Source organism: Pithys albifrons, chromosome 2, assembly GCF_047495875.1.
Source record: "Pithys albifrons albifrons isolate INPA30051 chromosome 2, PitAlb_v1, whole genome shotgun sequence".
Lineage (NCBI taxonomy): Eukaryota > Metazoa > Chordata > Aves > Passeriformes > Thamnophilidae > Pithys > Pithys albifrons.
In genome coordinates, this window is record NC_092459.1 from 18397805 (window position 1) to 18417625 (window position 19821).

At 37.5% G+C, this 19821-nt stretch overlaps 1 protein-coding gene across 3 annotated transcripts in view; it reads left to right on the forward strand.

Moving 5' to 3' along the window:
- The window catches only part of FBXO25 (F-box protein 25), a 30049-nt gene extending 10694 nt beyond the window's left edge, over window positions 1-19355 (forward strand). The window contains exons 5-11 of one of the 3 annotated variants that reach the window (XR_011697107.1): window positions 1565-1657; window positions 5681-5774; window positions 6505-6689; window positions 8551-8733; window positions 10055-10198; window positions 11063-11226; window positions 16341-16428. Coding sequence is in view for 2 of the 3 variants with exons in the window: in XM_071548422.1 (XP_071404523.1) it covers window positions 1565-1657; window positions 5681-5774; window positions 6505-6689; window positions 8551-8733; window positions 10055-10198; window positions 13850-13876; window positions 16341-16430 (816 nt within the window). In the remaining variant the exon portion in view is untranslated. Of the gene's footprint in view, window positions 1-1564; window positions 1658-5680; window positions 5775-6504; window positions 6690-8550; window positions 8734-10054; window positions 10199-11062; window positions 11227-13849; window positions 13877-16340 lie in introns of all 3 variants that reach the window. The other 2 variants (XM_071548422.1, XM_071548423.1) reach the window with 2 other exon arrangements.
- The last annotated feature ends 466 nt before the right edge of the window (window positions 19356-19821 follow it).

Consider the following 19821-nt stretch of genomic DNA (forward strand, 5'->3'; position numbering starts at 1 on the left):
GTTATCTGTGATGGGTAGAACTTGAACACCAGTATGGATGTTTTGCATCCACATGGTAATGGCAGCCAGGAGAGAGGGAAGAAGGGGGGTGTGATTACTGTAGTCATGCAGTCAGAAGTTTGCTTTGCATTTAAGGGCTAAAAGAGACCATACAGAGCTTCGTACTCAGGAAGAGCATGGTGTTGTGGAGACAGTTTATGTAGAGGACACACTGGAAGACTTCGCCTTGTAGACCAGTGATCCAAAGACCACCTTTCTACATCTGAAGGGTGTTGCCTTTCACCAGATTCAAAGTCCTCTTTCTGCTCTGTCTTCTAGATGAGGTTACTTACATTGGTCTGCAAAAGTCTCAAGCGTGCTCTTTCCCTTTGTGCAATCTCAAATTTGGTGTAAGAAGGAAGGGGAGATGACAGACTGTCACTAGTCATTATGGTTTTTTGAATGATAAGGTTGTTAGGCTGAATTTCCAAACTACATTCAGGCCAAACCACAAAGTACCTAAAATCACTCATTGCTGTCCATCATAACCTATGTTGGGATTATTTTTGCCCCTGATTGTGCAGAAATACTAGTGTTGTGTGAGTATTTACTTGGGTTTCTTGTCCATTCAAAGAGTGAAAAAAATATTTTGGTCACCTTCTAATATTTGACCATTGACCTTTCAGGTTTGTTTGCGATTTTTTTATATAAAAACAAATCAGGGATGGTTAAAATTAATCACTAGTCTTTTCAAATAACTCTTCATATAAATTCAAAAGGTTGGAGTAAAAAGTTTAAAAAAGTAGCAGGAATAAGCACACTTGAACCAAAAAATTCACAGCAACAGCTTAGGCAAATCAAAAACATGATTTACACATGTACTGCCATCTTGTCACCATCACATAATTTACCAAGAAAGTCTGTCTAGGAAGGAATTTCAAATAATTTATCCTTCTTCTTTCCAGGCTAATACTAGCGCACTGCTCTGCAAGTCTTTCTTTCACCAGTTGAAAGGTTTTTTCTAGCCTCATTATATTTGGTTCTGGGCTCTTATGTGGCTTTGTGGTTCTAAATGTAGTCAGCTTATGTGTTCCCATGTAATTTTGGGCTGCTACTGCCACCTTAAGTAGTTCACAACAGCCCTGAAACTTCTATATTCACTTTAAGATACTTGTGGGGAAGGGCCAAAAGAAAATGCAATTGCTCTTGGTACAAAAAAAACCCCAAACCAAACCTGTAAACTTCTAGCACCTGGAAAATATATTTTAGATGTTGAGGTCATTTGTTCTTCCTTGTGCTGAGGCAAGTGGGGAGCGTGATGTCCATTAGAGAGTGCCAGAATCATGGCCATTCAAGAGTGGAGTAGATTCCCAGGGCACTCAAATACCAGTGGTTCCAGATTGCATGATAAGTATGACTTAAAAGGCCTTGCCTATGTACATGTTTGTTCTGAACAGCATGTCTGGTTTCATTTGTTCTACACAAAATTAAATAACTTTCAGTCCAGAGACATCATATTTTCGGGGAGCATGCTCAGTTTTCTCTTTCTGCTTCTTTCCATTGATAGTGTGTTTTTTCTTTTCAGAGACATGGCTATTGCACATTGGGAGAAGCTTTTAATCGCTTAGATTTTTCAAGTGCAATTCAGGACATCAGAAGGTTCAATTATGTGGTTAAAGTAAGCTCTTTATTTTATGTGCATGTTATAAAAATGCCTTTGCTGATGTGCCTATGTGTATAAAAGAAATATTTTTGCATGGAACAGATGATGATTTGTTACTGTATAAATATCCTGTCCATATGTAATTTTTACTTCATGAAGCAACTTTAAACTGAGAAACTTTTATTTGTTGAAAACTCATCATATTGTTGTGTGAAAGCCTATAGCTTGAGGATGATAGTGATGGCCAGCGTGCTGTGTATTTAGAGGAAAACATTGATGGGAACTTCCATTTTTGTTCATTAGTCTGGATAGTGAACTCTCTTTAAAGGCAAAATAATTTCTATGCAACCAAAAATACCAAAGTGTAATTTGTCTTAAACATACTTTGCTACATATTAAATATGCTTCAAATAGCAATTCCCAGAGGAATATTTGATTTGTAAATATTCTATAGTTTGTTTCTTCTTTAACTTCTTAACAGTCCTGTGATTCATTGCACACTTGTTTTTAATCTAGGACAGGATTTTTATGTGATTATATTTGTTAACATCCCTTAAAATTTGAGACTCCAGCCTCAGTTTCCTTAATGACTAACCAGCTGCCCACTTGGAAATGCCTGTTCTGGGGGATAATGATCTCCTAGCTTTAGGGTTGGGTTGTTTTTTTTTTTCTATCTAGCTTGAGATAGTAAAGTGCTTGTCCCACCTCCTAGGGAAGCTCAAAATGAGTCATATCAGGACCAGAGTTCAGTTCAGTGGTGAGGCTGTTCACAAATAATGTAGTTGTTGGAATGCACCCAGAACTTGAAAAGAAGCAAATCAAAATTAAATAAACATACCAGGAGAACACCCTTACCACTGGGCTGTAGAGTATTTGGAGAGAAAACACATTCTATCCATCCTTGTGAAGCTGAGACCATGTATTGTACTCCCAGAAAAACAAGAGATGTGGAAACAAAGCAAAAAGGATTTGCTTCCAGACTAGTGCTTAGGGTACTTGCCTGGTTTATTCCCCTTGCAGGTGTTTTTTTTTATTTTGTGTGCATTGTGGTTTAGAACATTACTTTTTAGTGCTGTTTTGGAGCAGAATCAAGAATCTTACCCAAGACTTTTCAGCCTCGAACAGCAGGAAGAAAAAAGCATCTAAAAAAGGTGATTTCTATTATAAATAGTGTCAACCTTGAGTGCCTTGAACACAAAACAGGTAGAATGAATGCAGATCTAGAATTTTACATGGTTTTAGATGCCGCAGTGCCTAAGTTGGGTTGCTTCAAACAGTTGATCAGAACCAAGTGCAAAGATTTTCTTCTGTTCACCAAAGAATATATAATGCTGGTTTAATCATCCAGGCTTAAGATCCTTGGAAAAGAGCACTACTTTAAAATTCAGAAACTTGGCTTTGCAATCTAAACCATTACTCGACTAATGGTAAATCCTAAGAAATCAGGGTGAATTTAAAATAGCAGGCAGACTTCCAAAATCCTTCTAACTCTTTGGAATTTATTTGAAATTTTTAGAATTTAGAATTGTTTTACAAAATACTAAAATTTAATTCTGTCTTTGCATCAGTTCCTCTGAGGTGGTAGAGGGTAAACTAACTTTTATCAAGAGGTACAGAAGACCTTAAAAGTTACTGAGATGCTAATAATCTTGATTGATATGAGTGAGCTGCTGCTCATTCTATAGCCCTAGAACTTGTTGAATTGAGAAACATATGTGGTGTTCTATCTAACAAATGAAAACATCTGAGCAGATTCCAGTAATATGTGAAGTTGCTATGGACTTTTAAGAACAATGTTTAATCTGCTCTCTCAGATTTTAAGCCAGTCTGCAACTGAGACCTAATAAAAAAAGCAGGTCATCCCATGCCTATCTGCTTTATATGACTTTACTTTCCTGCAGTTTCTAATGGTGGACTTCCTTTAGGTAGAGCTCATTTAGTGCAGTGTAGCAGTTCCTATTACTTCTCCTCTAAGAATTATTCTAGTTATGAACGAGAACAGTGGTGTTCTGCTTGTTCTGTTTAAAGATAGTGAGGTATAAATCAAGAATACCTTTTTTAAAGACCAAGCCCTACTAAGTAGCTCTTCTTTGATCCCAGAACACCAAAGTGATCTATTTTGATTCTCCAGTAAACTAAAAATCTGCCAATAAAAGGTAATATGGTTATCTTTCCAGGATCCTCTTAGGGTGGGCAGTGAGGGGAGAAGGTGGAATCAGATGTTTTTCTGTACTTATTTGTGCCGTAGTATCTTGATAATTTTGCAGCTGTTAAGTGTTGATTGAGTTTGATATGGGTGGGTTTTATCCAAATATTTCCATCTGAGGAAACAGGATCTGTTCAAAGGTATAATCTCCAATAGACAACATAAGCCATGGCTATGCATGTATCAGTAAAATGGATCTTGTGTATCGGGTACTTGTACTCCTGCTACCTTGAGTCTGCTAAAATGGCCTTAATCCTTGCTTATTAACTTTGACTGAAATTGGAATCTTCATTAAAATCAGTCAGGTGGAATTTGTTTCTTTAATTTGATCTCTAGACTGAGTAACATAACTGAATTTCTTTAAATTAATCAAGAGAAGTGTACATATTTGCTTGAATTGGCAAAGTGCCAGAGACTTCTAGGTGTGTTCTAAGTTATTAATCAAACTAAAAGGCTTTAAAAATGCCAAGAAAGAGATCCTGATACCTATTTATACAGTTTTTGAGACTAGATTGCTTGTATTTAAGTACATCAAGAGAATTATTTCCTCCTTTCATACCACATAATGTTTTGTCAGGGATCATGCAGAGAAGCCAGAAGGAACATTATTAAATCAGGGCGAGAAACAGGTGTATTCCCTCTTTCCAAAGGAAAATTAATGTTGAATGAAGTGTCAAATCAGTGTTTTAGAAATGAAGCTAGAGTATAACTTTTTGGCAGGCTTAGTCTTCGTTCACCCTCTGTGCCAACACTTGATGCCATTCTACGTAGCGGGGCTCTGCAGCTTAGTCTTGGGAGCGCTCTGTAGGCAGTGCTGCTTTCTGCTCCCTGCTTTCCCTTTCCAGTGTGTTGGGAACACTTGTTCTGAAGTCATCATTATAAATTGCAATTGCAAAGCTCAGTGCCACACTTATAAATATTGTCATACTGGCACAACATCATTCTCTCATATTTCATACTGAGACCACTTTGTGTTGAAGAGGCAACGGTTCTTATCCAGTACAAAACTGAATCTAAAATGTAAAAGCAAAGGTACCAAAATGGAGGAAGGCTTCCTATAGTAGCTGTAGCTTGGCATTCATATGCAGCAAGAATTTAAGCTGTTCTTGTTACTTTGTCCTAAACCATTCCACTGTTCTTGCCACGCTTCTGCTCGCAGCAGTTTGAGAGAGATGTGTGAACAGCTAGGAGATCATTACTGTATAGTTAAGGGAAAGTTACTAATTTGGTTTGTGCACTGCTCATTATTGCATCACTCTGGTTTATTCTACCAGGGACCTGAATGTAGGAGTAACACAGAAATTTTTTTCTCCCTAGTTTAGGTAAGATATGGTATTTCCTCTCCATGAGTAGAAAGTAGTGCATTAAACCCATCACTCTTCGGTTTGACCAGTGTGATACTTTCACTCACAAATTGGGTAGTGGGTATCAGTTCACAGTGATATTCCTGGCCACCAAATCTGTCCTGGGCTTCAGGACCCGGCCACACTGAAGTTCACATTTGTATTTGTGAGCCTCCAAGAGACTCCCTTCATTGTTTCACTCAGCTCAGAGAGTCCGTATGTCATGTGCTGTGCCAGAGATAAACACTAATATTTATATAGTATTTTGAAAATTCACATCCTCCAGGAGTTGTTCATGGTATGCCAGTGGGAATGCCTAAAGCTTTCCATGTTTCTTCTACTTTGTTTTCTGAACTCTGTAGGTAAATTTTCATGAAATGCCATTTCAGTGCTCTAGGCTGTTGTAAGTGAGTGTATAAACTGAAAGGAGGTATTTAAAACCATCCTTTAACTTCTGTCATTCTTCTAAATTTTAATTTTTTGTCCTAGCTTTTGCAGTTAATTGCAAAATCTCAGTTAACTTCACTGAGTGGTGCAGCACAGAAGAACTACTTTAACATTTTGGACAAAATTGTGCGGAAAGGTAAGACCTAACATTTTGTAATCTGCTTGATTGGCTTTAATTTCTGTGACTAAGCTATCAGTGGATTTTTTTTGTTGTTTTGTTAGTTTTATTACTGCTTTTACATTACAAGACATAGCAGTAGCATACTTAATTAGTTCAAGGTTACTTCCCATGCCACAATTGCACTAAGTTGTTTTCTTGTGGTTATTGAATAATGTCTATTGAAACAGGTTGGTGAAATCAAGTGACAATTCTGTTCAGAAACTATTGGTTATGATTAATTATACTCTTCATGAAATGTGAAAGCTTTTAGATTAATAAAGTGTTTGGTTTTAAGTTTGTGTGATGTGCTAGAACTTAAAATACATATCTGTTTTGCTTGTTTTTTAAAAAAAAACTATTAGATAATTCTGATTTGTCTTTTTATTCTGGTAACCCCACTAAATGGAGATGTAATACTATCCACTTCGAACAGAAGAAATTGGATTTATAACTAATTGTTTAGGATGAAGTTTATTAAAGGCATAATGTGAAATGTTGCATCAAATTTGCCTGTGAAATTGTTAATTACTGATCTGGCATGTCTGGAAACAGCATTAATGAATGTCATAGTAGGAATTAGGGCATCTATTTGTACACACTGTTGAATTGTAATTAGTTAATCCAAAAAAAGTGTTGATTAGTTTGAGCTAACTATTAGCTTGGTTAACTACAGCCAAAATTGTACTTGGTTTGTTTTGTTTTCCAGTCATGGAAGACCAGTATAATCCACGACTAATCAAAGATCTTCTACAGGATCTGAGTTCTACTCTCTGTATACTGATTAGGGGAGTAGGAAAATCTGTGTTGGTAGGGAACATCAATATTTGGATTTGCCGTTTAGAAACTATCCTTCTGTGGCAACAGCAACTAAAAAACCTTCAGATGAACAAGGTATGTTATTAAATCATGTTAAATAATATTTGGGGGAGGGGAATTATGTTGAACATTGGTTTGTGTTTTACAAGTGAACTAACTTTCAAATCTGTTTGACAGAGTTTTACTTGTTAAATTTATTTTTAAAGGAGTAATGTAAAATTAATGAAACAAATTAATTTTCTAATGTTTTAATGCTCTTTTCTAAGGAGGGCTGCTGCAATGTCTGTACTGCTGGTTTGTGGGTACAGATATAATGTTTTTTCTCACTCAAATGAGTTTCAAAATGTTTGTCTCTAGATTGTCAGATGGAGATGAAAAAAACCCCAGTTTTTAATTCCAAAGTATATTTTCCACCACTGAAAAAATGAAAATCTAAAAGGCCTTTTAGGGGTGTATCAAGCAAGAAAATATTCAAGTAGCAATTTTACAGAAGCACAGTTACTTTTTGAAAAAAAAAAAGAGAGAGAGAAAAAGGTATAATGATTTCAGCATCTGGATTCTCACCATGTTCAAAGCATGTGGTATGCTGTTGCAGGGTTTTATAGTGGAAACTTCTGATGATAAGCAGGCAGTTTTTTTAATCTGACTCGGTTACTCCTGAAGGAAGAAATGCTGTAAGATATTGCTTACAGTAAAGTCATATAATCATTTACACCTATTGGCTGTCAGCTATGAAAATTTGAAGTTACCCTGCACACACAGACAGGGCATCTGAATAAAACTTTTGAAATAGAAAGGAGAAATGGGGAGCCCGGTCTCAGCAGTTTTCATACGCCAGGCAACCTCAGCAAAGACCATTCAGAGACACTGCAGTTACTGCTGTGCTTGTTGCTTTCCAGTGGGACACTTCCCTCAGCTGTTTTACTTTGGCTGCAATAACCCATGTGAGATTTTGCATCTGTAGTGCTCACATATTCCTCAAGAAAATGATAGTCCCCGAGGTGCTTTTAACAGATGACACTATGGAAAGTCTAGTTTATAAGTGAGAAGAATGGTTGTGAAATAAACCAGAGGTGAGAGCCCACTGATGCACAGCTGCTTTGCTACCACTGCCTTGTGGCAGGGCAGCTCTGCTGGGTGGGGCCAGCACTGCCCACATTCCCTCCCTCCCTGGCCAGCTGGGACACTGCCTTCAGCCTCCTGGGCTTTACACCACCTGGCATTATGAGCTCCAGGGTTAGTCATGTATGAGCTATGCTGTAGGTTACCCATTTCAAGTTCTCAAAGGTGTAAAGTCTCAGTGAAAACTTTCTCAGTGCTCTGTCACCCCTACAGAACTGCTCATTTACATATGAGGGAAACTATCTCCAGACTTCAGAATTGTCCTGCTCTCTTCTTCCTCTGACTTCCATAATGCATCCATTCTGTACTTCTGATCTTCAGTTCTGTATTCTATATCTATTCTGTACTCTAGTTGTCTTAAGGCAAATTGACATGTGCTTTGTTTTGTAAGAAAAAATGAGAAACTGAATGATCCTATAGTTTAGAAATAATTGGTTCATATCTTTATTATAGTTAGAGCTTTAGCACATTTATCTCAAAGATGGAATTGAATATACTGTTGTTTTCAAGACTGCATACTATTATTTTGTGAGAAGTGATTTAAAAATTGTTCAAAATTTAAATAAAGAATTTAGTATATGTTTATTTTAACCGTAGGAAAGCTGTAAGTTATAAAGCTAGTCTGTAGTTCCTTCTGTACCTATAATCATTTAAGTTTTCAACAACAGCAGTTGGAGAATAATGGTAGGCAAGAATTAACCGCAGATTTTACTCAATCATTTTGAAGACCTGAGATAACTCTAAAGAAAGAATCTTACTTTTACCATATACTGTCAAGGTTTTGTAGCTAAAAGTCTGCAACTCTTATTTCCAGCAAGTCAACAATGGTCTTACCCTCAGCGATCTCCCTGTCCACATGCTGAATAACATCTTATACAGGTTCTCTGATGGCTGGGACATTATTACTCTGGGTCAAGTGACCCCAACTTTGTACATGCTTAGTGAAGACAGACAGCTGTGGAAAAAACTCTGCCAGTACCATTTCGCTGAAAAGCAGGTAATGAACTATGACAGCTGTATAAATGTAGCCCTTCTGATGTGCTGTTCTGTACTAATAATGTGTGAACTCAGTTTTTGAGATAAAAGTGTGACATTGTGCCATAATAGTGACAGTGTTCTCTTCCGTTGGGGCTTGATTCCTACTAAACATTGTATTCAGCATGTCTGTGAGTTTAAGATTCCTATGGGGCTGTTTCCTTGCATTATTTAAAAAATGTCTATTGCAAGATGTTTGTTTAAAAACTGCACAATCCCCAACCAGTGCAGTAGTGGAGAACTCTAAGGTCTTATTCACAGTGTTTCCAGTGTGTTCCTGAATGTTCACATTCAATTTCTTGCTGAGTTATTAATTATAGAAATCTAATGATTTTATTTCTTTTCCGGTATCAAATTCAGCTTCTTCTGTTTACAAGTAATACTGCCTTAATAAGCTACAGAATCATGTTAATTGTTTTTTCTCTCCTCTGCAATATATTTCTTGAACCACTGAAACAACCACAAAAACATACTTAATATCTGAAGAGCACTTTTGGAAAAAATGAGACCTTTAAACAGCAAAGTTACTGTGAAACCAAGTGAAGTGTAGCTGAAATCAGAAATACAGTGCTGTTTTCCCTGTCTGGGAGTTTTCTTCTGAACAAAGAAAGCCCTCACTGTATTGGTATTAATCCATACTGAGTGGAACAGAAGCCTTTTATAAATACATGCTTAATAAACCTTGGCTGTATTAAGCTGGGGAGAAATAGCTGTTGTGGATCAGCTAACCTTTACATGCAGATTAGCTCCCCAAGAAGTACATCAATCACTGATTATTGCTATCCTTCTAAAAAGATCACAACCAAATGTGAAAAAAATTGTGTATAAGCTTTTAAAGTTTAAGAAAAAGCATTATTTAAATCCATAGTTAATGCCTCAGTGGAAAACCAATATCTGTAATGCATGATCATGTTTTGAAATCTCATTCCTCAGTGGTTTTTTTAAAAGTATAAAATTAATTACTTATACCTCTAAATACTGCTTTTGGTTAAATGGTTCTTGGCTATAATTAGAATCATTTTGAGACAGTAGAGCTAGATCAGCTGTGTATGGCCTACTTTTTCTTGGCAAATATGCACCATCCTATTTTTAGTATTTGCCTTCCATCTTTTTTTTGTGGCCAGATCTCTCACTGCTTTGCAGAAATGTATGATGTCGTAATACTGATTTCAAAGAATTCTAGTTATAAAACTTCAGTTTAACTACCTTTTCTCCACCTTCTCCTGTCCTTTACCTGATTTGACTACAACAATTTTAAAGGAAGATATTAATTTTATGTCTAGTTTTGTAGGCATTTGATTCCATCAAAGGAAGGTCACATTGACTGGAAGCTGATGTACTTTGCACTTCAGAAATATTACCCAATAAAGGAACAGTATGGGGACACCTTGCATTTCTGCCGACACTGTAGTATTCTGTTTTGGAAGGTAAGAGCCTTGAAACAGATAATAAGAGATGTGTTCAAACAGCTAGTGGTCATTATCTGAAAGGAAAAATATTAAGATCATCTTGTTGGGTAACTCATACCAACTTTAAAATAATATATAAAACTTCCATATAAAAGCAGTATTAAATTCTAAAGTTGTTCTTTATCTTGTGTTCTTATCTCTTGTATCTGATAACCTCAGTTATGGAAAGTTCTTAGGGAGTAGTCTGAAGTTAGCATTTTCTAATCATGACATCATGGCAATCAATACATCTGTAATGAGAACTAACTACTACAATATTCCTACCACATTGGTGTACAGCTCTGTATTTTTACTCTTGCTGCTGTCCCATATGAAGCTTGAAGGAATGTTTGAAACTTCATTGAGAATGTATTTTACTTTGATTTTAATGTTTACCATGGAGCATGTGCTGAGTTACAGGATGATTTTAATTTCAGTGGGGCGTTTGCATGTTTAATGTTTGTGTGATTACACAGTCCTGCTTTTACTTTGTGTTGCATCATACCATAGCCTTCTAGTTAGTGAGATTTAATTTTGCAGCTGAAAGATGAGATATGGGTAGTGTTAAGTAGACAGCAAAGAGCAAGAATTATGTAGAAAATTTGGAAAATATTGCTCATGTTCTAATGAACAGAAGTTAGTTGTTTCATCTTTCTGTGATATTTAAAAGGAGTTCTATGGCAGAGTGAGGTTTTTTTACTTTCCTTAGAAAAATCTAGATCATTTAACAGGATAAGCTGGCTTTCATAGAAATAGCATGTTAATTAATGATGTTATCTTGAAGTTGAGTATTCTTGATACCAAGGAGCCCTTCCAGGTACTAATTTTTTGCTCAATTAATAGTAGGAAAGCAGGTAGCCAGAACTGGCTTCTGCTGTGAAAAGCCTGGGCGTTTGCTGAAGGATCAGTGTCAAGAATGACTAAGAACTTTGATTACAGTGGAGTAATTCGTCCTGTAGCCCAATCTGTAGGGTAAAGTGTTCTCTTTGAAAGGGGAAGTTTTAAAGGTAAGCACACGGCATGCATGCAGGTTGGCATTTGTGGTATCAGATTTCTTTGGATTGTCTGGCTTGGCTGCGTAAAGGGTAAATGCTTTCTGCAGTTAATTTATCTCATTCTGATCTCAGAATAATTGAAAGTATAACTGTTAATACTACAAATTACTAAAATATGTTTGGCATTAAATATTTAACTTCAGAAACTGTATGACAGTAAGAAGCAGTGAACCTGTGCAGGCAGATGTCTTGTTACTGTGACTACTCCAATATACTACCAGAATAATAGGGCCTGTTTTGGGCTTTTGTATTTTTAGTGAAACACAGTACAGTAAGTTCTAAAGGTAGCTTGGATTGATGAGCAGTACCTACTAGATCACCATGTCAGTCCTGGAGATTTGGGCAAGGCTTAAAGGGATGGTGCAGTTATAGATTAGTTGCATTCTTCTGCATTAAAACTCCTTATTAAGTGTTAGGGATCAGCTGTTTAAGAAGAGCACAGTCAGCAGGTTGAGGAAAGCCATTTTTCCTTTCCATGCAGCACTCATTAGAGTGCATCTGGGACACTGCATCCAGCTGGGGTCCCCGGTACAAACAAAGATACTGATAAAACTGGATGAAGTTCAGGTGAGGGTCAAATAATCAGGGAGGCTTGAGGATTTGCCCTGTGGAGAGAGGCTGGAGAAGACTGTTTTGGAGGAACCTAGGAGCCTGCCATGATGGCAGCCAAGCAAGGGAACAATTTGAGTGCAGAGGTGGTGCGGTTTCCATCCTTGCATGTGTTCAGGACCTGATTGAATAAAACTCAGAGCAACTTGATCTGATCTCACAGCTTACTCAACTTTGAGCAGGAGGCTGGGCTGGAGACATCCTGAGCTACCTCCCAACCTGTGAGCCTGCATTGCAGTTTTTCTTCTCTAGGTCTTGGCATCTAAGCCTTGTCCCTGTCTTAAAATAAATGTTTGATCAGGCTGAAATAAATTGTTAAGTCAATTGATTTATGCACAGTTGGCACTTTTATTGGCAGGGACACTGAGAGCTTAATCTTTGGTCTGAAAAAGCATCCCTCTCTTTACAGGGCAATGTGGGTCAAGTAGTGATGGTCAATATGTTATATGGGGGCAGGGAATAGTTCTGCCTTCTTTTTCAGGCACTTGTATCTATATCCTTTCCCAAGCTTTCTAAAGAGAGGTGACAAGCAAAGCAGGGGTGGGGGGCAGAGGGACAGGAGGTAGGTTAATAATTCTACGTAAATTCCGTGCTGGGTGAAAATATTTCTTAATCATGAAGTTTTATCATGCTTTGACAATTCATTCAAGCTTCAGTATCATACTTGATTAGACAAAGTGTTAAATTTTGTGTGTGAGTGGTTGGCATACAATTATGTCTATAATGGACAGATTTTTGTTCTCAACTGAAGCTTTGACTATTTCTATTTGCCATATGAAGAAAACCAACCAAACAAACAAAACCTCAATGAAACACCACCAAGCCCAAACCTCAAAAGAGGTTACTTTACAGAGGAAAATCGTAGAATCATCAAGGTTGAAAGAGACCTTTCAGATCATTAAGTCCAACTGTAAATGCAGCACTACCACTGGAAAGTGGCAAGTGTTTGAATAAAACAAGTTATTTTGGGTAAACATGCTGAGACTTAGGAGTTCCTAAGAACCAAAGCCACAAGGTTCTGAAATAGTCCAAGGCACAGGCCTACCTAGTAATGTGAAGAAATTCAGAATTTCAGTTTATGAAATTGGTAATCTAATGTAATTGCTGGCAACGTGAGAGGGCTGCACACAGGAATTTAGTGCAGTCCTGCATTTTATGTTATTTTCAAAGATCTTACAGAAGAAGGAACTGATGGCTGCTGAACTGAATTAGCAAACCGTTGGTGTAGGGAGCTGACTTTTCACTCTTTCAGTATGCTACAATAATGATAGCATTCCTTTTGACAAGTCTTAAAGAGCTTTTTGGGAAGAGGTATTTGTATTCCTGTATTTATCTAAAACCTGTGACCAAAGTAATGTTAAATACACTATGTAAGAGACTTCTACATTGTCAGAATTACAGTGACTCTGTAGTCTCCTGTGTTAGAGGAGGGAGTAATTGTAAGAAAATTTTCATATTGAATGGCTGTTTCCAGAAGTAACTTCTGGTAAGGGATATGTCCATAGTGAAACTGAGAAAAATACATAATTTCAGTAGTGCAAAAGTAATGACCAACTAATTATTGACTAATGCCTCTGAGACTGCTTTTTGTGCATACTGTTTCTTCTGTTCCACTAGACAGCATTGCAGTTGTGACATGTCTTTTTTTTCTTAAACATACTATGCAGCATTTTTATAGAAGTTACAGCATAACATAGAATTTATCCCAGAGATGGCCACAGAAGTACCTTTTCTTCTTTCAGTATGAAAGCAGTGTAACGATTTTGTATAAGTGGTATGTCTCACACTTGGTTTTAGTCTTCTTGGGACTTGTGCTGGTTTTGGTTCTCACAAAGCTGCTTGTGATTTGTCACAAGAATAAAAGAATTTTTCTAAATGGCACATGAACCTTAGCTTAAATAAACCTTAACTCTGCTTCTTTTACTTTATGGCTCTCCTTCCTGCTTCCTTCTTCACGATCTCAAAGGACTACCACCTTGCTTTGTTACTCCAGGTATTTTCTGTGTCTCATCTGTTTCATTGCTAACTGTTCTCTAATGTTCAAGTGAATAATGTGTTAATTTCTAATTGTCTGATACTCTTTATTTTGATTTTTGTTTCCCCATATGAGTTTAGCAGCAGGAATACTTTGGGGGTTTTCCCTATTACATAAAGGTAGTGATGACTTTCCATCTTACTTTTTTATCAGTTTTGTCTTTCATTATTGCAATATTCCCTGTAATGCCATTTAAACAGGGGACCATAATTCAATTTCTAATGAACATAGATGCGTGGTGTTAGCAAGATCACCTAGATTTTGCAAAGAAATAGGTTTCTCTGCACTCAGTGTTACAAATATTCTGTGCTTCCTGATGTATTTTATTCAGTGCTTCAATCTGAAAAGAGTAACATGTACCTCTGGAATGCTGTAGTCATACACTTTTATGAAAGAGAGATTCCCAAAACAGGCTGCATGTGACTTGGGAGAGTTGGGGGAGACAATTATTGCTTTCCAAATGAAGAAATGGTGAAAATACTTACACAGAGCTTCTTAAGTTTGAGGAAAATTACTACATTTGCCAGTAAATGTTCCTTGGAGGGAATTATCTTCTTAATTTAAAAGAAATCTGTTTTATCTTTGGTACACTGAAAAGCAGTATGACTTAAACAACTTTATTAAATGGAACTCCAATGAAAATATATTTCTCTTGGAAGAAAGCATACACATAATTATAGGGAAGTTATGATTCTTCTTTCTCATGCTCATCACGTTTTTTCACTGTAAAATTTCTGTTTATGTTGCTTCAATAACCAAGAACACCAAGAACAGACCTCTTTGAGGTTTTTGTTGGACCTGTAATTCCTCACTGGGCCAGGCTTTCAAAAGTGTTTTTATAATGATGTGCAGAGAAAGCAGATAGCATGTTACAAATTCTGTCTGAAATATTCAGGACTACAAATAATTACTAAAAGAGGATAAATAAACCCTACCTTCATTCCCAGAATTGTATTTCTGATTGTGTTTTTTCCTGGAAACTAGGAAAGTAATGACATGACATTGTCTTCTCTATTGCCATGTCAATAGTCCATTAGCAGCTACTTCTGAGGGTATTTTCTGGTGTGGTGTAGCTCTTGCTTGTAGATGTCATCTCAAGACGAAGATGTTAAGTTTAACACTTCTGGGTTTGGCCTTGGTCATCTGTTCTTTCTTATTTGCAGCCTCTCTGCAATAGGCAGTTCTACCTGGGTCTCTTTTTTCATTTGTTTTTCCCTCTGTGTCAAGAATCTAACAACTCATTCTAACCTGTTTCTCAGGTAGGGCTAAGCAATTATTAAAAAAGTGAAAGGATGAGGAGGAGCTACCACATGGTATATTCATGTAGTCATCTGTGGATTTAATGGGAAAACACAGATAATATATCAATAGAATAACAATTTTCATTGGAGAAGCTGCACAGTATTTAGAATGTGACACTGAGTAATGTTTAGAATGTGTTTCATCTAGTGCACTTTGGTGCTGCCAAATCTTTGGGTGGCAATGTGGAAGTCAGAAAAAAATTCACTTAAATGTTCTTTCCTTCTCCTGACTGAATGGCATGTAACTTCCATTCCTATGGAAACAAAAGCAATGGAGACTGCAGCAGTCTCTGATCTACTTGCCATGCATTTATCTGTTTTCTTGCCTCACATGGTGAATTCATCAACAGTGGTGGAAAAGGCAGAGAAACCCGTTAAAAGCTGGTGAGGACAGTTTCTGAGCCTTACAACAGTACTGACCAAGGTGATTTAACTTCTCCATTGAACTATCTGGGACCTTCTTCTCATTACACCTCTGCATTTCCTATTTTTAGTGGGTTCTATTAAGGGGCAAAACTGAACTTTTAATTCGAGGCGGAGTTAGAATCTTAAATAATCAGACAGTTCCACTGAGGTCAAGTTTCTATAATATGAAAGAAAACACTGCAGGCTTAGTGACTTTGTAATGACAAAGCCTTTCCATCCTGTCTTTTATATTCCTAACTTGCCTCCATGTTAAGTCTCTGTTTTAAGGCACTGATTTCAGATGGAGAAAAAGTAGGAGTGAAAGAGGAAAAGAAGATGTTGGGGGAAAAATAGTAAAGTAGAAAAACTTCAAGACTGGGATTTCAAATGTGCCGTTCAGGGTTTTTTTTTGAGGAAGTGTCTGCTGCCTTTCACTTTCAGAGCAAGGGGCTCATTTTTCCCCAGAGTAGTAATTCATTTCAGCTTTTGATTAAACAGATAATTTAGGTTCAACAAAGCAGTTGCCTTTCCCCCTTTTTATTACATTTAACAAAAAATAATGGATAAGGAAGATGATACTTTTTCAAGAGCTCCATTTAAGGTTCTGGTTTTGCTAGGAGGAGAGAATTTGTCCTTTTTTTTTCTCTCTAAAGTGGGGGTGAAGCAATACTGTGAGTATGGAAAGAGAACTTACTTTTTTTTCCTCCATTTTGCAGGATACAGGACACCCCTGCACAGCCAGTGATCCAAACACCTGTCTCATGCCAGTATCTCCTCAGCATTTCATTGATCTCTTCAAATTCTGAGATGTTCAGTAGCTGTTCTCCTGTGTTTGTGGCCATTTTTGTGAAGAGTCAGGCAGGATATGTTATGCTTTTTGTGCAATATATTTAAGTGTAATGTTTTATTGTAGTTTAAAAAAAATGTATGAGGGAGATTATCAGACAGGTTTATTTGGTGTATTGCTTTTGTGCAGAAGAGAAGAGGAGAAGGAGACACACTAAGAAGATTTCTTTGTCAGGAACTCCGCAGTGGACTTTTTTCTTAAGTCCAAGAAAGACCACTTTAATCTCAACTTTAAATCTATGCTTTTGATGCCTTAATAGTTGGTTAAAATTATGTGGGGGAGTTTTGAAAATTCCATGGAAGAATTAAACTACTTTTGCAGGGACCAAAGGAGGGGTTTTTTTGTTAATCCTTTCTTTAAACCACAATTTTCAAAATACCTCCATATAATTTGCACTATTATAAAGAATAGGCCAATATTCTCTTGGACTCTTATTACATCATTACCAGGGTGACATTAATCATTGTGAGCAAGTGCATAAAATATAACTGTGGTTATATCTGCTGTTCAACCTATATGAATGAAGGAAATCAATCAATCTTTGTATATACATTATGCAAAAATATTTATTTTTCTTAAGGCCGTTATTAAACATATATGACCTATCTCAGCACGTCCCACAGAACTCACGAGACCAATCTGGGGCTACTGGAAAGCTGATTTTCTGATGGTAGCTACAGCCTTCATTTATACTCTTTAGAATGTCTACAGATGCAACCACATTAATTCATCTTCTGGGAAGAAGACATTATTGAAATTTAAGGAGAATGGACTTGCTTGTTTCTAGACTGGTACAGTGGCAGAACACTATGCTACCAACCAAGGTTCTAACCTGACAAGCTCTGGGAAACACTGAAGGTCAGTCTGAGCTGAAGCACCTTCTGCCAAGTTAATCAGATGATAAATTCTCCAGGAAGCTATTTTCATCTGTCAGGTAGAACAAAATAAATTGCTTGGCTTAGGCAGGTAAGGGTAAAATTAGGGAAGTTTTGGGTTTGTCAGTGAAATTTAAAAATATGTAATGTACAGAAAAAATAAATCATGTACCATATTCTGCACTTCCTTGTTCTGAATCTAGTTTTGTATGGTGTAATAAATCATGGTTTTTTCTGTTATTCCTAGAAGTCTCCAGTGCACAGAGATGAATCAATTTGTATTTTTTTAAGATCTTTCTAAAACCTGTTCTCTGTAGTAATTGATAATGGAAGGAGAAGCTTACAACTGACACTGCTTTCCAGTAACTGGTTATATTAGCACTTTTTTTTTAATAGGATAGTTGGGCTGTTAATAGGCTTCACAAGAAGAGGAGAGTATTTATTTCCTCGAGAGATACTTTAATTTTGGTGATATGCCAACCTTATCCATTTAATTTGCTGATGGGTGGATTTTTCAATGCAGGATTTTGTGGATTTCTTTCTTTCGATGCAGGTGTTGTCTGTGGCTATAGTAATGATCAGGTGTGGAGGCAAGGACATCCATTCATATTTGCCTTCATACAGAACGTTGCTGCAAGCCTTGCTTTCCCAGCCCAAGCACTGCTGTAGCCACTGGATTTGTTAAGGAACCATCAGTTCTTTAACAATTTGCACCCCATTTATTTAAGTCATGTAAGAGTTGCTGACTTGCTTTCCCATCTATGTGACCTGGGTAACCTTGACAGTGGTTGATGATGGCTGACATCCATTATTTGCTCCCTTACTATGGTTACAGTTTTGCTGCCCTTCATGAAACTTCTGTAAAGATGTGGGTGCTACCTGCTTCCTCTGAGAGCCTGAAAGAAAGGTTTTAAAGTCAGCATTTTATTTAATACTGCTCTGAGCTCTTCCTCCATCATGCTGACTGAAGGTCTCTGATCAGGGACTGTGTGGAACCATCTCTCCTGCAGACAGAATGCAAATTCTTAAGGGACCCCTTATTACCTGTGAGCTGCCCATCACTGAAGAGACAAATAATGTGACGACTGGGGAAAGGTATTAAGACAGGTCGAAGGAACCTCCCCTAGCCACTGAATTGAGGGGGGAGAGAAATTACTTAAAATGGCTTGTAAGAACTTAAAGATAGGTTTGGATAAATTATTAGTAATTTATAAGTAATTATTAGTAATAACTAATGTTCAGTTCTCTTAGAAATGTCATGTTACAGCACTCAGGCTTAATCTCCCTTTCCTGACTTGCAGTCTTGCTCTTTCTTCTGTAGCAGAAAGCCTTTGACAGGCTGAAGTTCTGAGGCATTTCCTGTGTAGGCCATACAGGATAACCAGGCTGTCCCGCTGGTCTGAGGTGGCAGTAGACAGGATGACAACCAGGAGTCTGCCTTGTATTCTGAAAGCTTCATTCTATGTTCACGGGTTGGTTGAAGGTGGAAGGGACCCAGCTGAAGCAGGGCTAGCTAGCAGTGGTTATCCAGGACTTTGTCCAGAACCATCAAATGACTTTTGAGTATCTCCAAGGAAGGAGACTCTGTAGCCTCTCTGGACAACTGTGCCAGTATTTGGTTACCCTCATAGTAACAAAGTGTTTCCTGATGTTCAGATGACACCTCCTGTGTTCCACTTTGTGCCCATTGTCTCTGGTCCTTTCAGTGGTTTCCGGTGACAAGAGCCTGGCTGCCTTCTCCTTTCACCCTCCCTCAAGGTATTTATAGGCATTTATGAGATCCCCCTGAGCCTTCTTTTCTCCCAGCAGAACAGTTCCAGGTCTATCAGCTTTTCCTCGAAGGACAGATGCTCCAGTCCCTTCATCATCTGTATGACTCTTCACTTGACTTCCCTCAGTAGGTTAGTGCAGCCCATTAACTTCATTTGTGTTGAAGCCATTAACTTTATTTGCATCAAGGGCACATTGCTTGGCTCATGTTCAGCTTGGTGCCCACTAGGATGCCAGGATGGTAGCTTTCTAAACCTTTCAGGTTTTGAAAAACAAAAGGGGGGTGGGGGTGGGGGGTGGGAAGAGAAGCAGGGAAAAGACATGTGCATGCATGCTCTAAGCAGCATTTCAGTGTAGGGCTTTTTTTTCTTTTAATCTTAAAGACATTGAGTGCAGAATCACACTGTCATGAGCAGTGTTACAAGCTTTTAACAATTGGCAAAACTGAGCTTTGGGAATAGTTCCTCAAGCTAGTTAAGTATTTAGTGAATACATTTTTTAGACTAGGCAAGTACCAGAGCTTAAGAGTGACTACATGATGTGAAGTTGTTGGCTGCATCAGAAGATAGCTTTTAATTGTGCCACCTACCAAAAAAAGCTAAGGCTGTGACTTTGGTCAGTTGAGTTTGTGTTGTGTTACTTGGTTTTGTTTGGGTTCTTTTTTAAATCTCAAAGAGATGGAAAGCGGGGAGGATTTCACCTTTA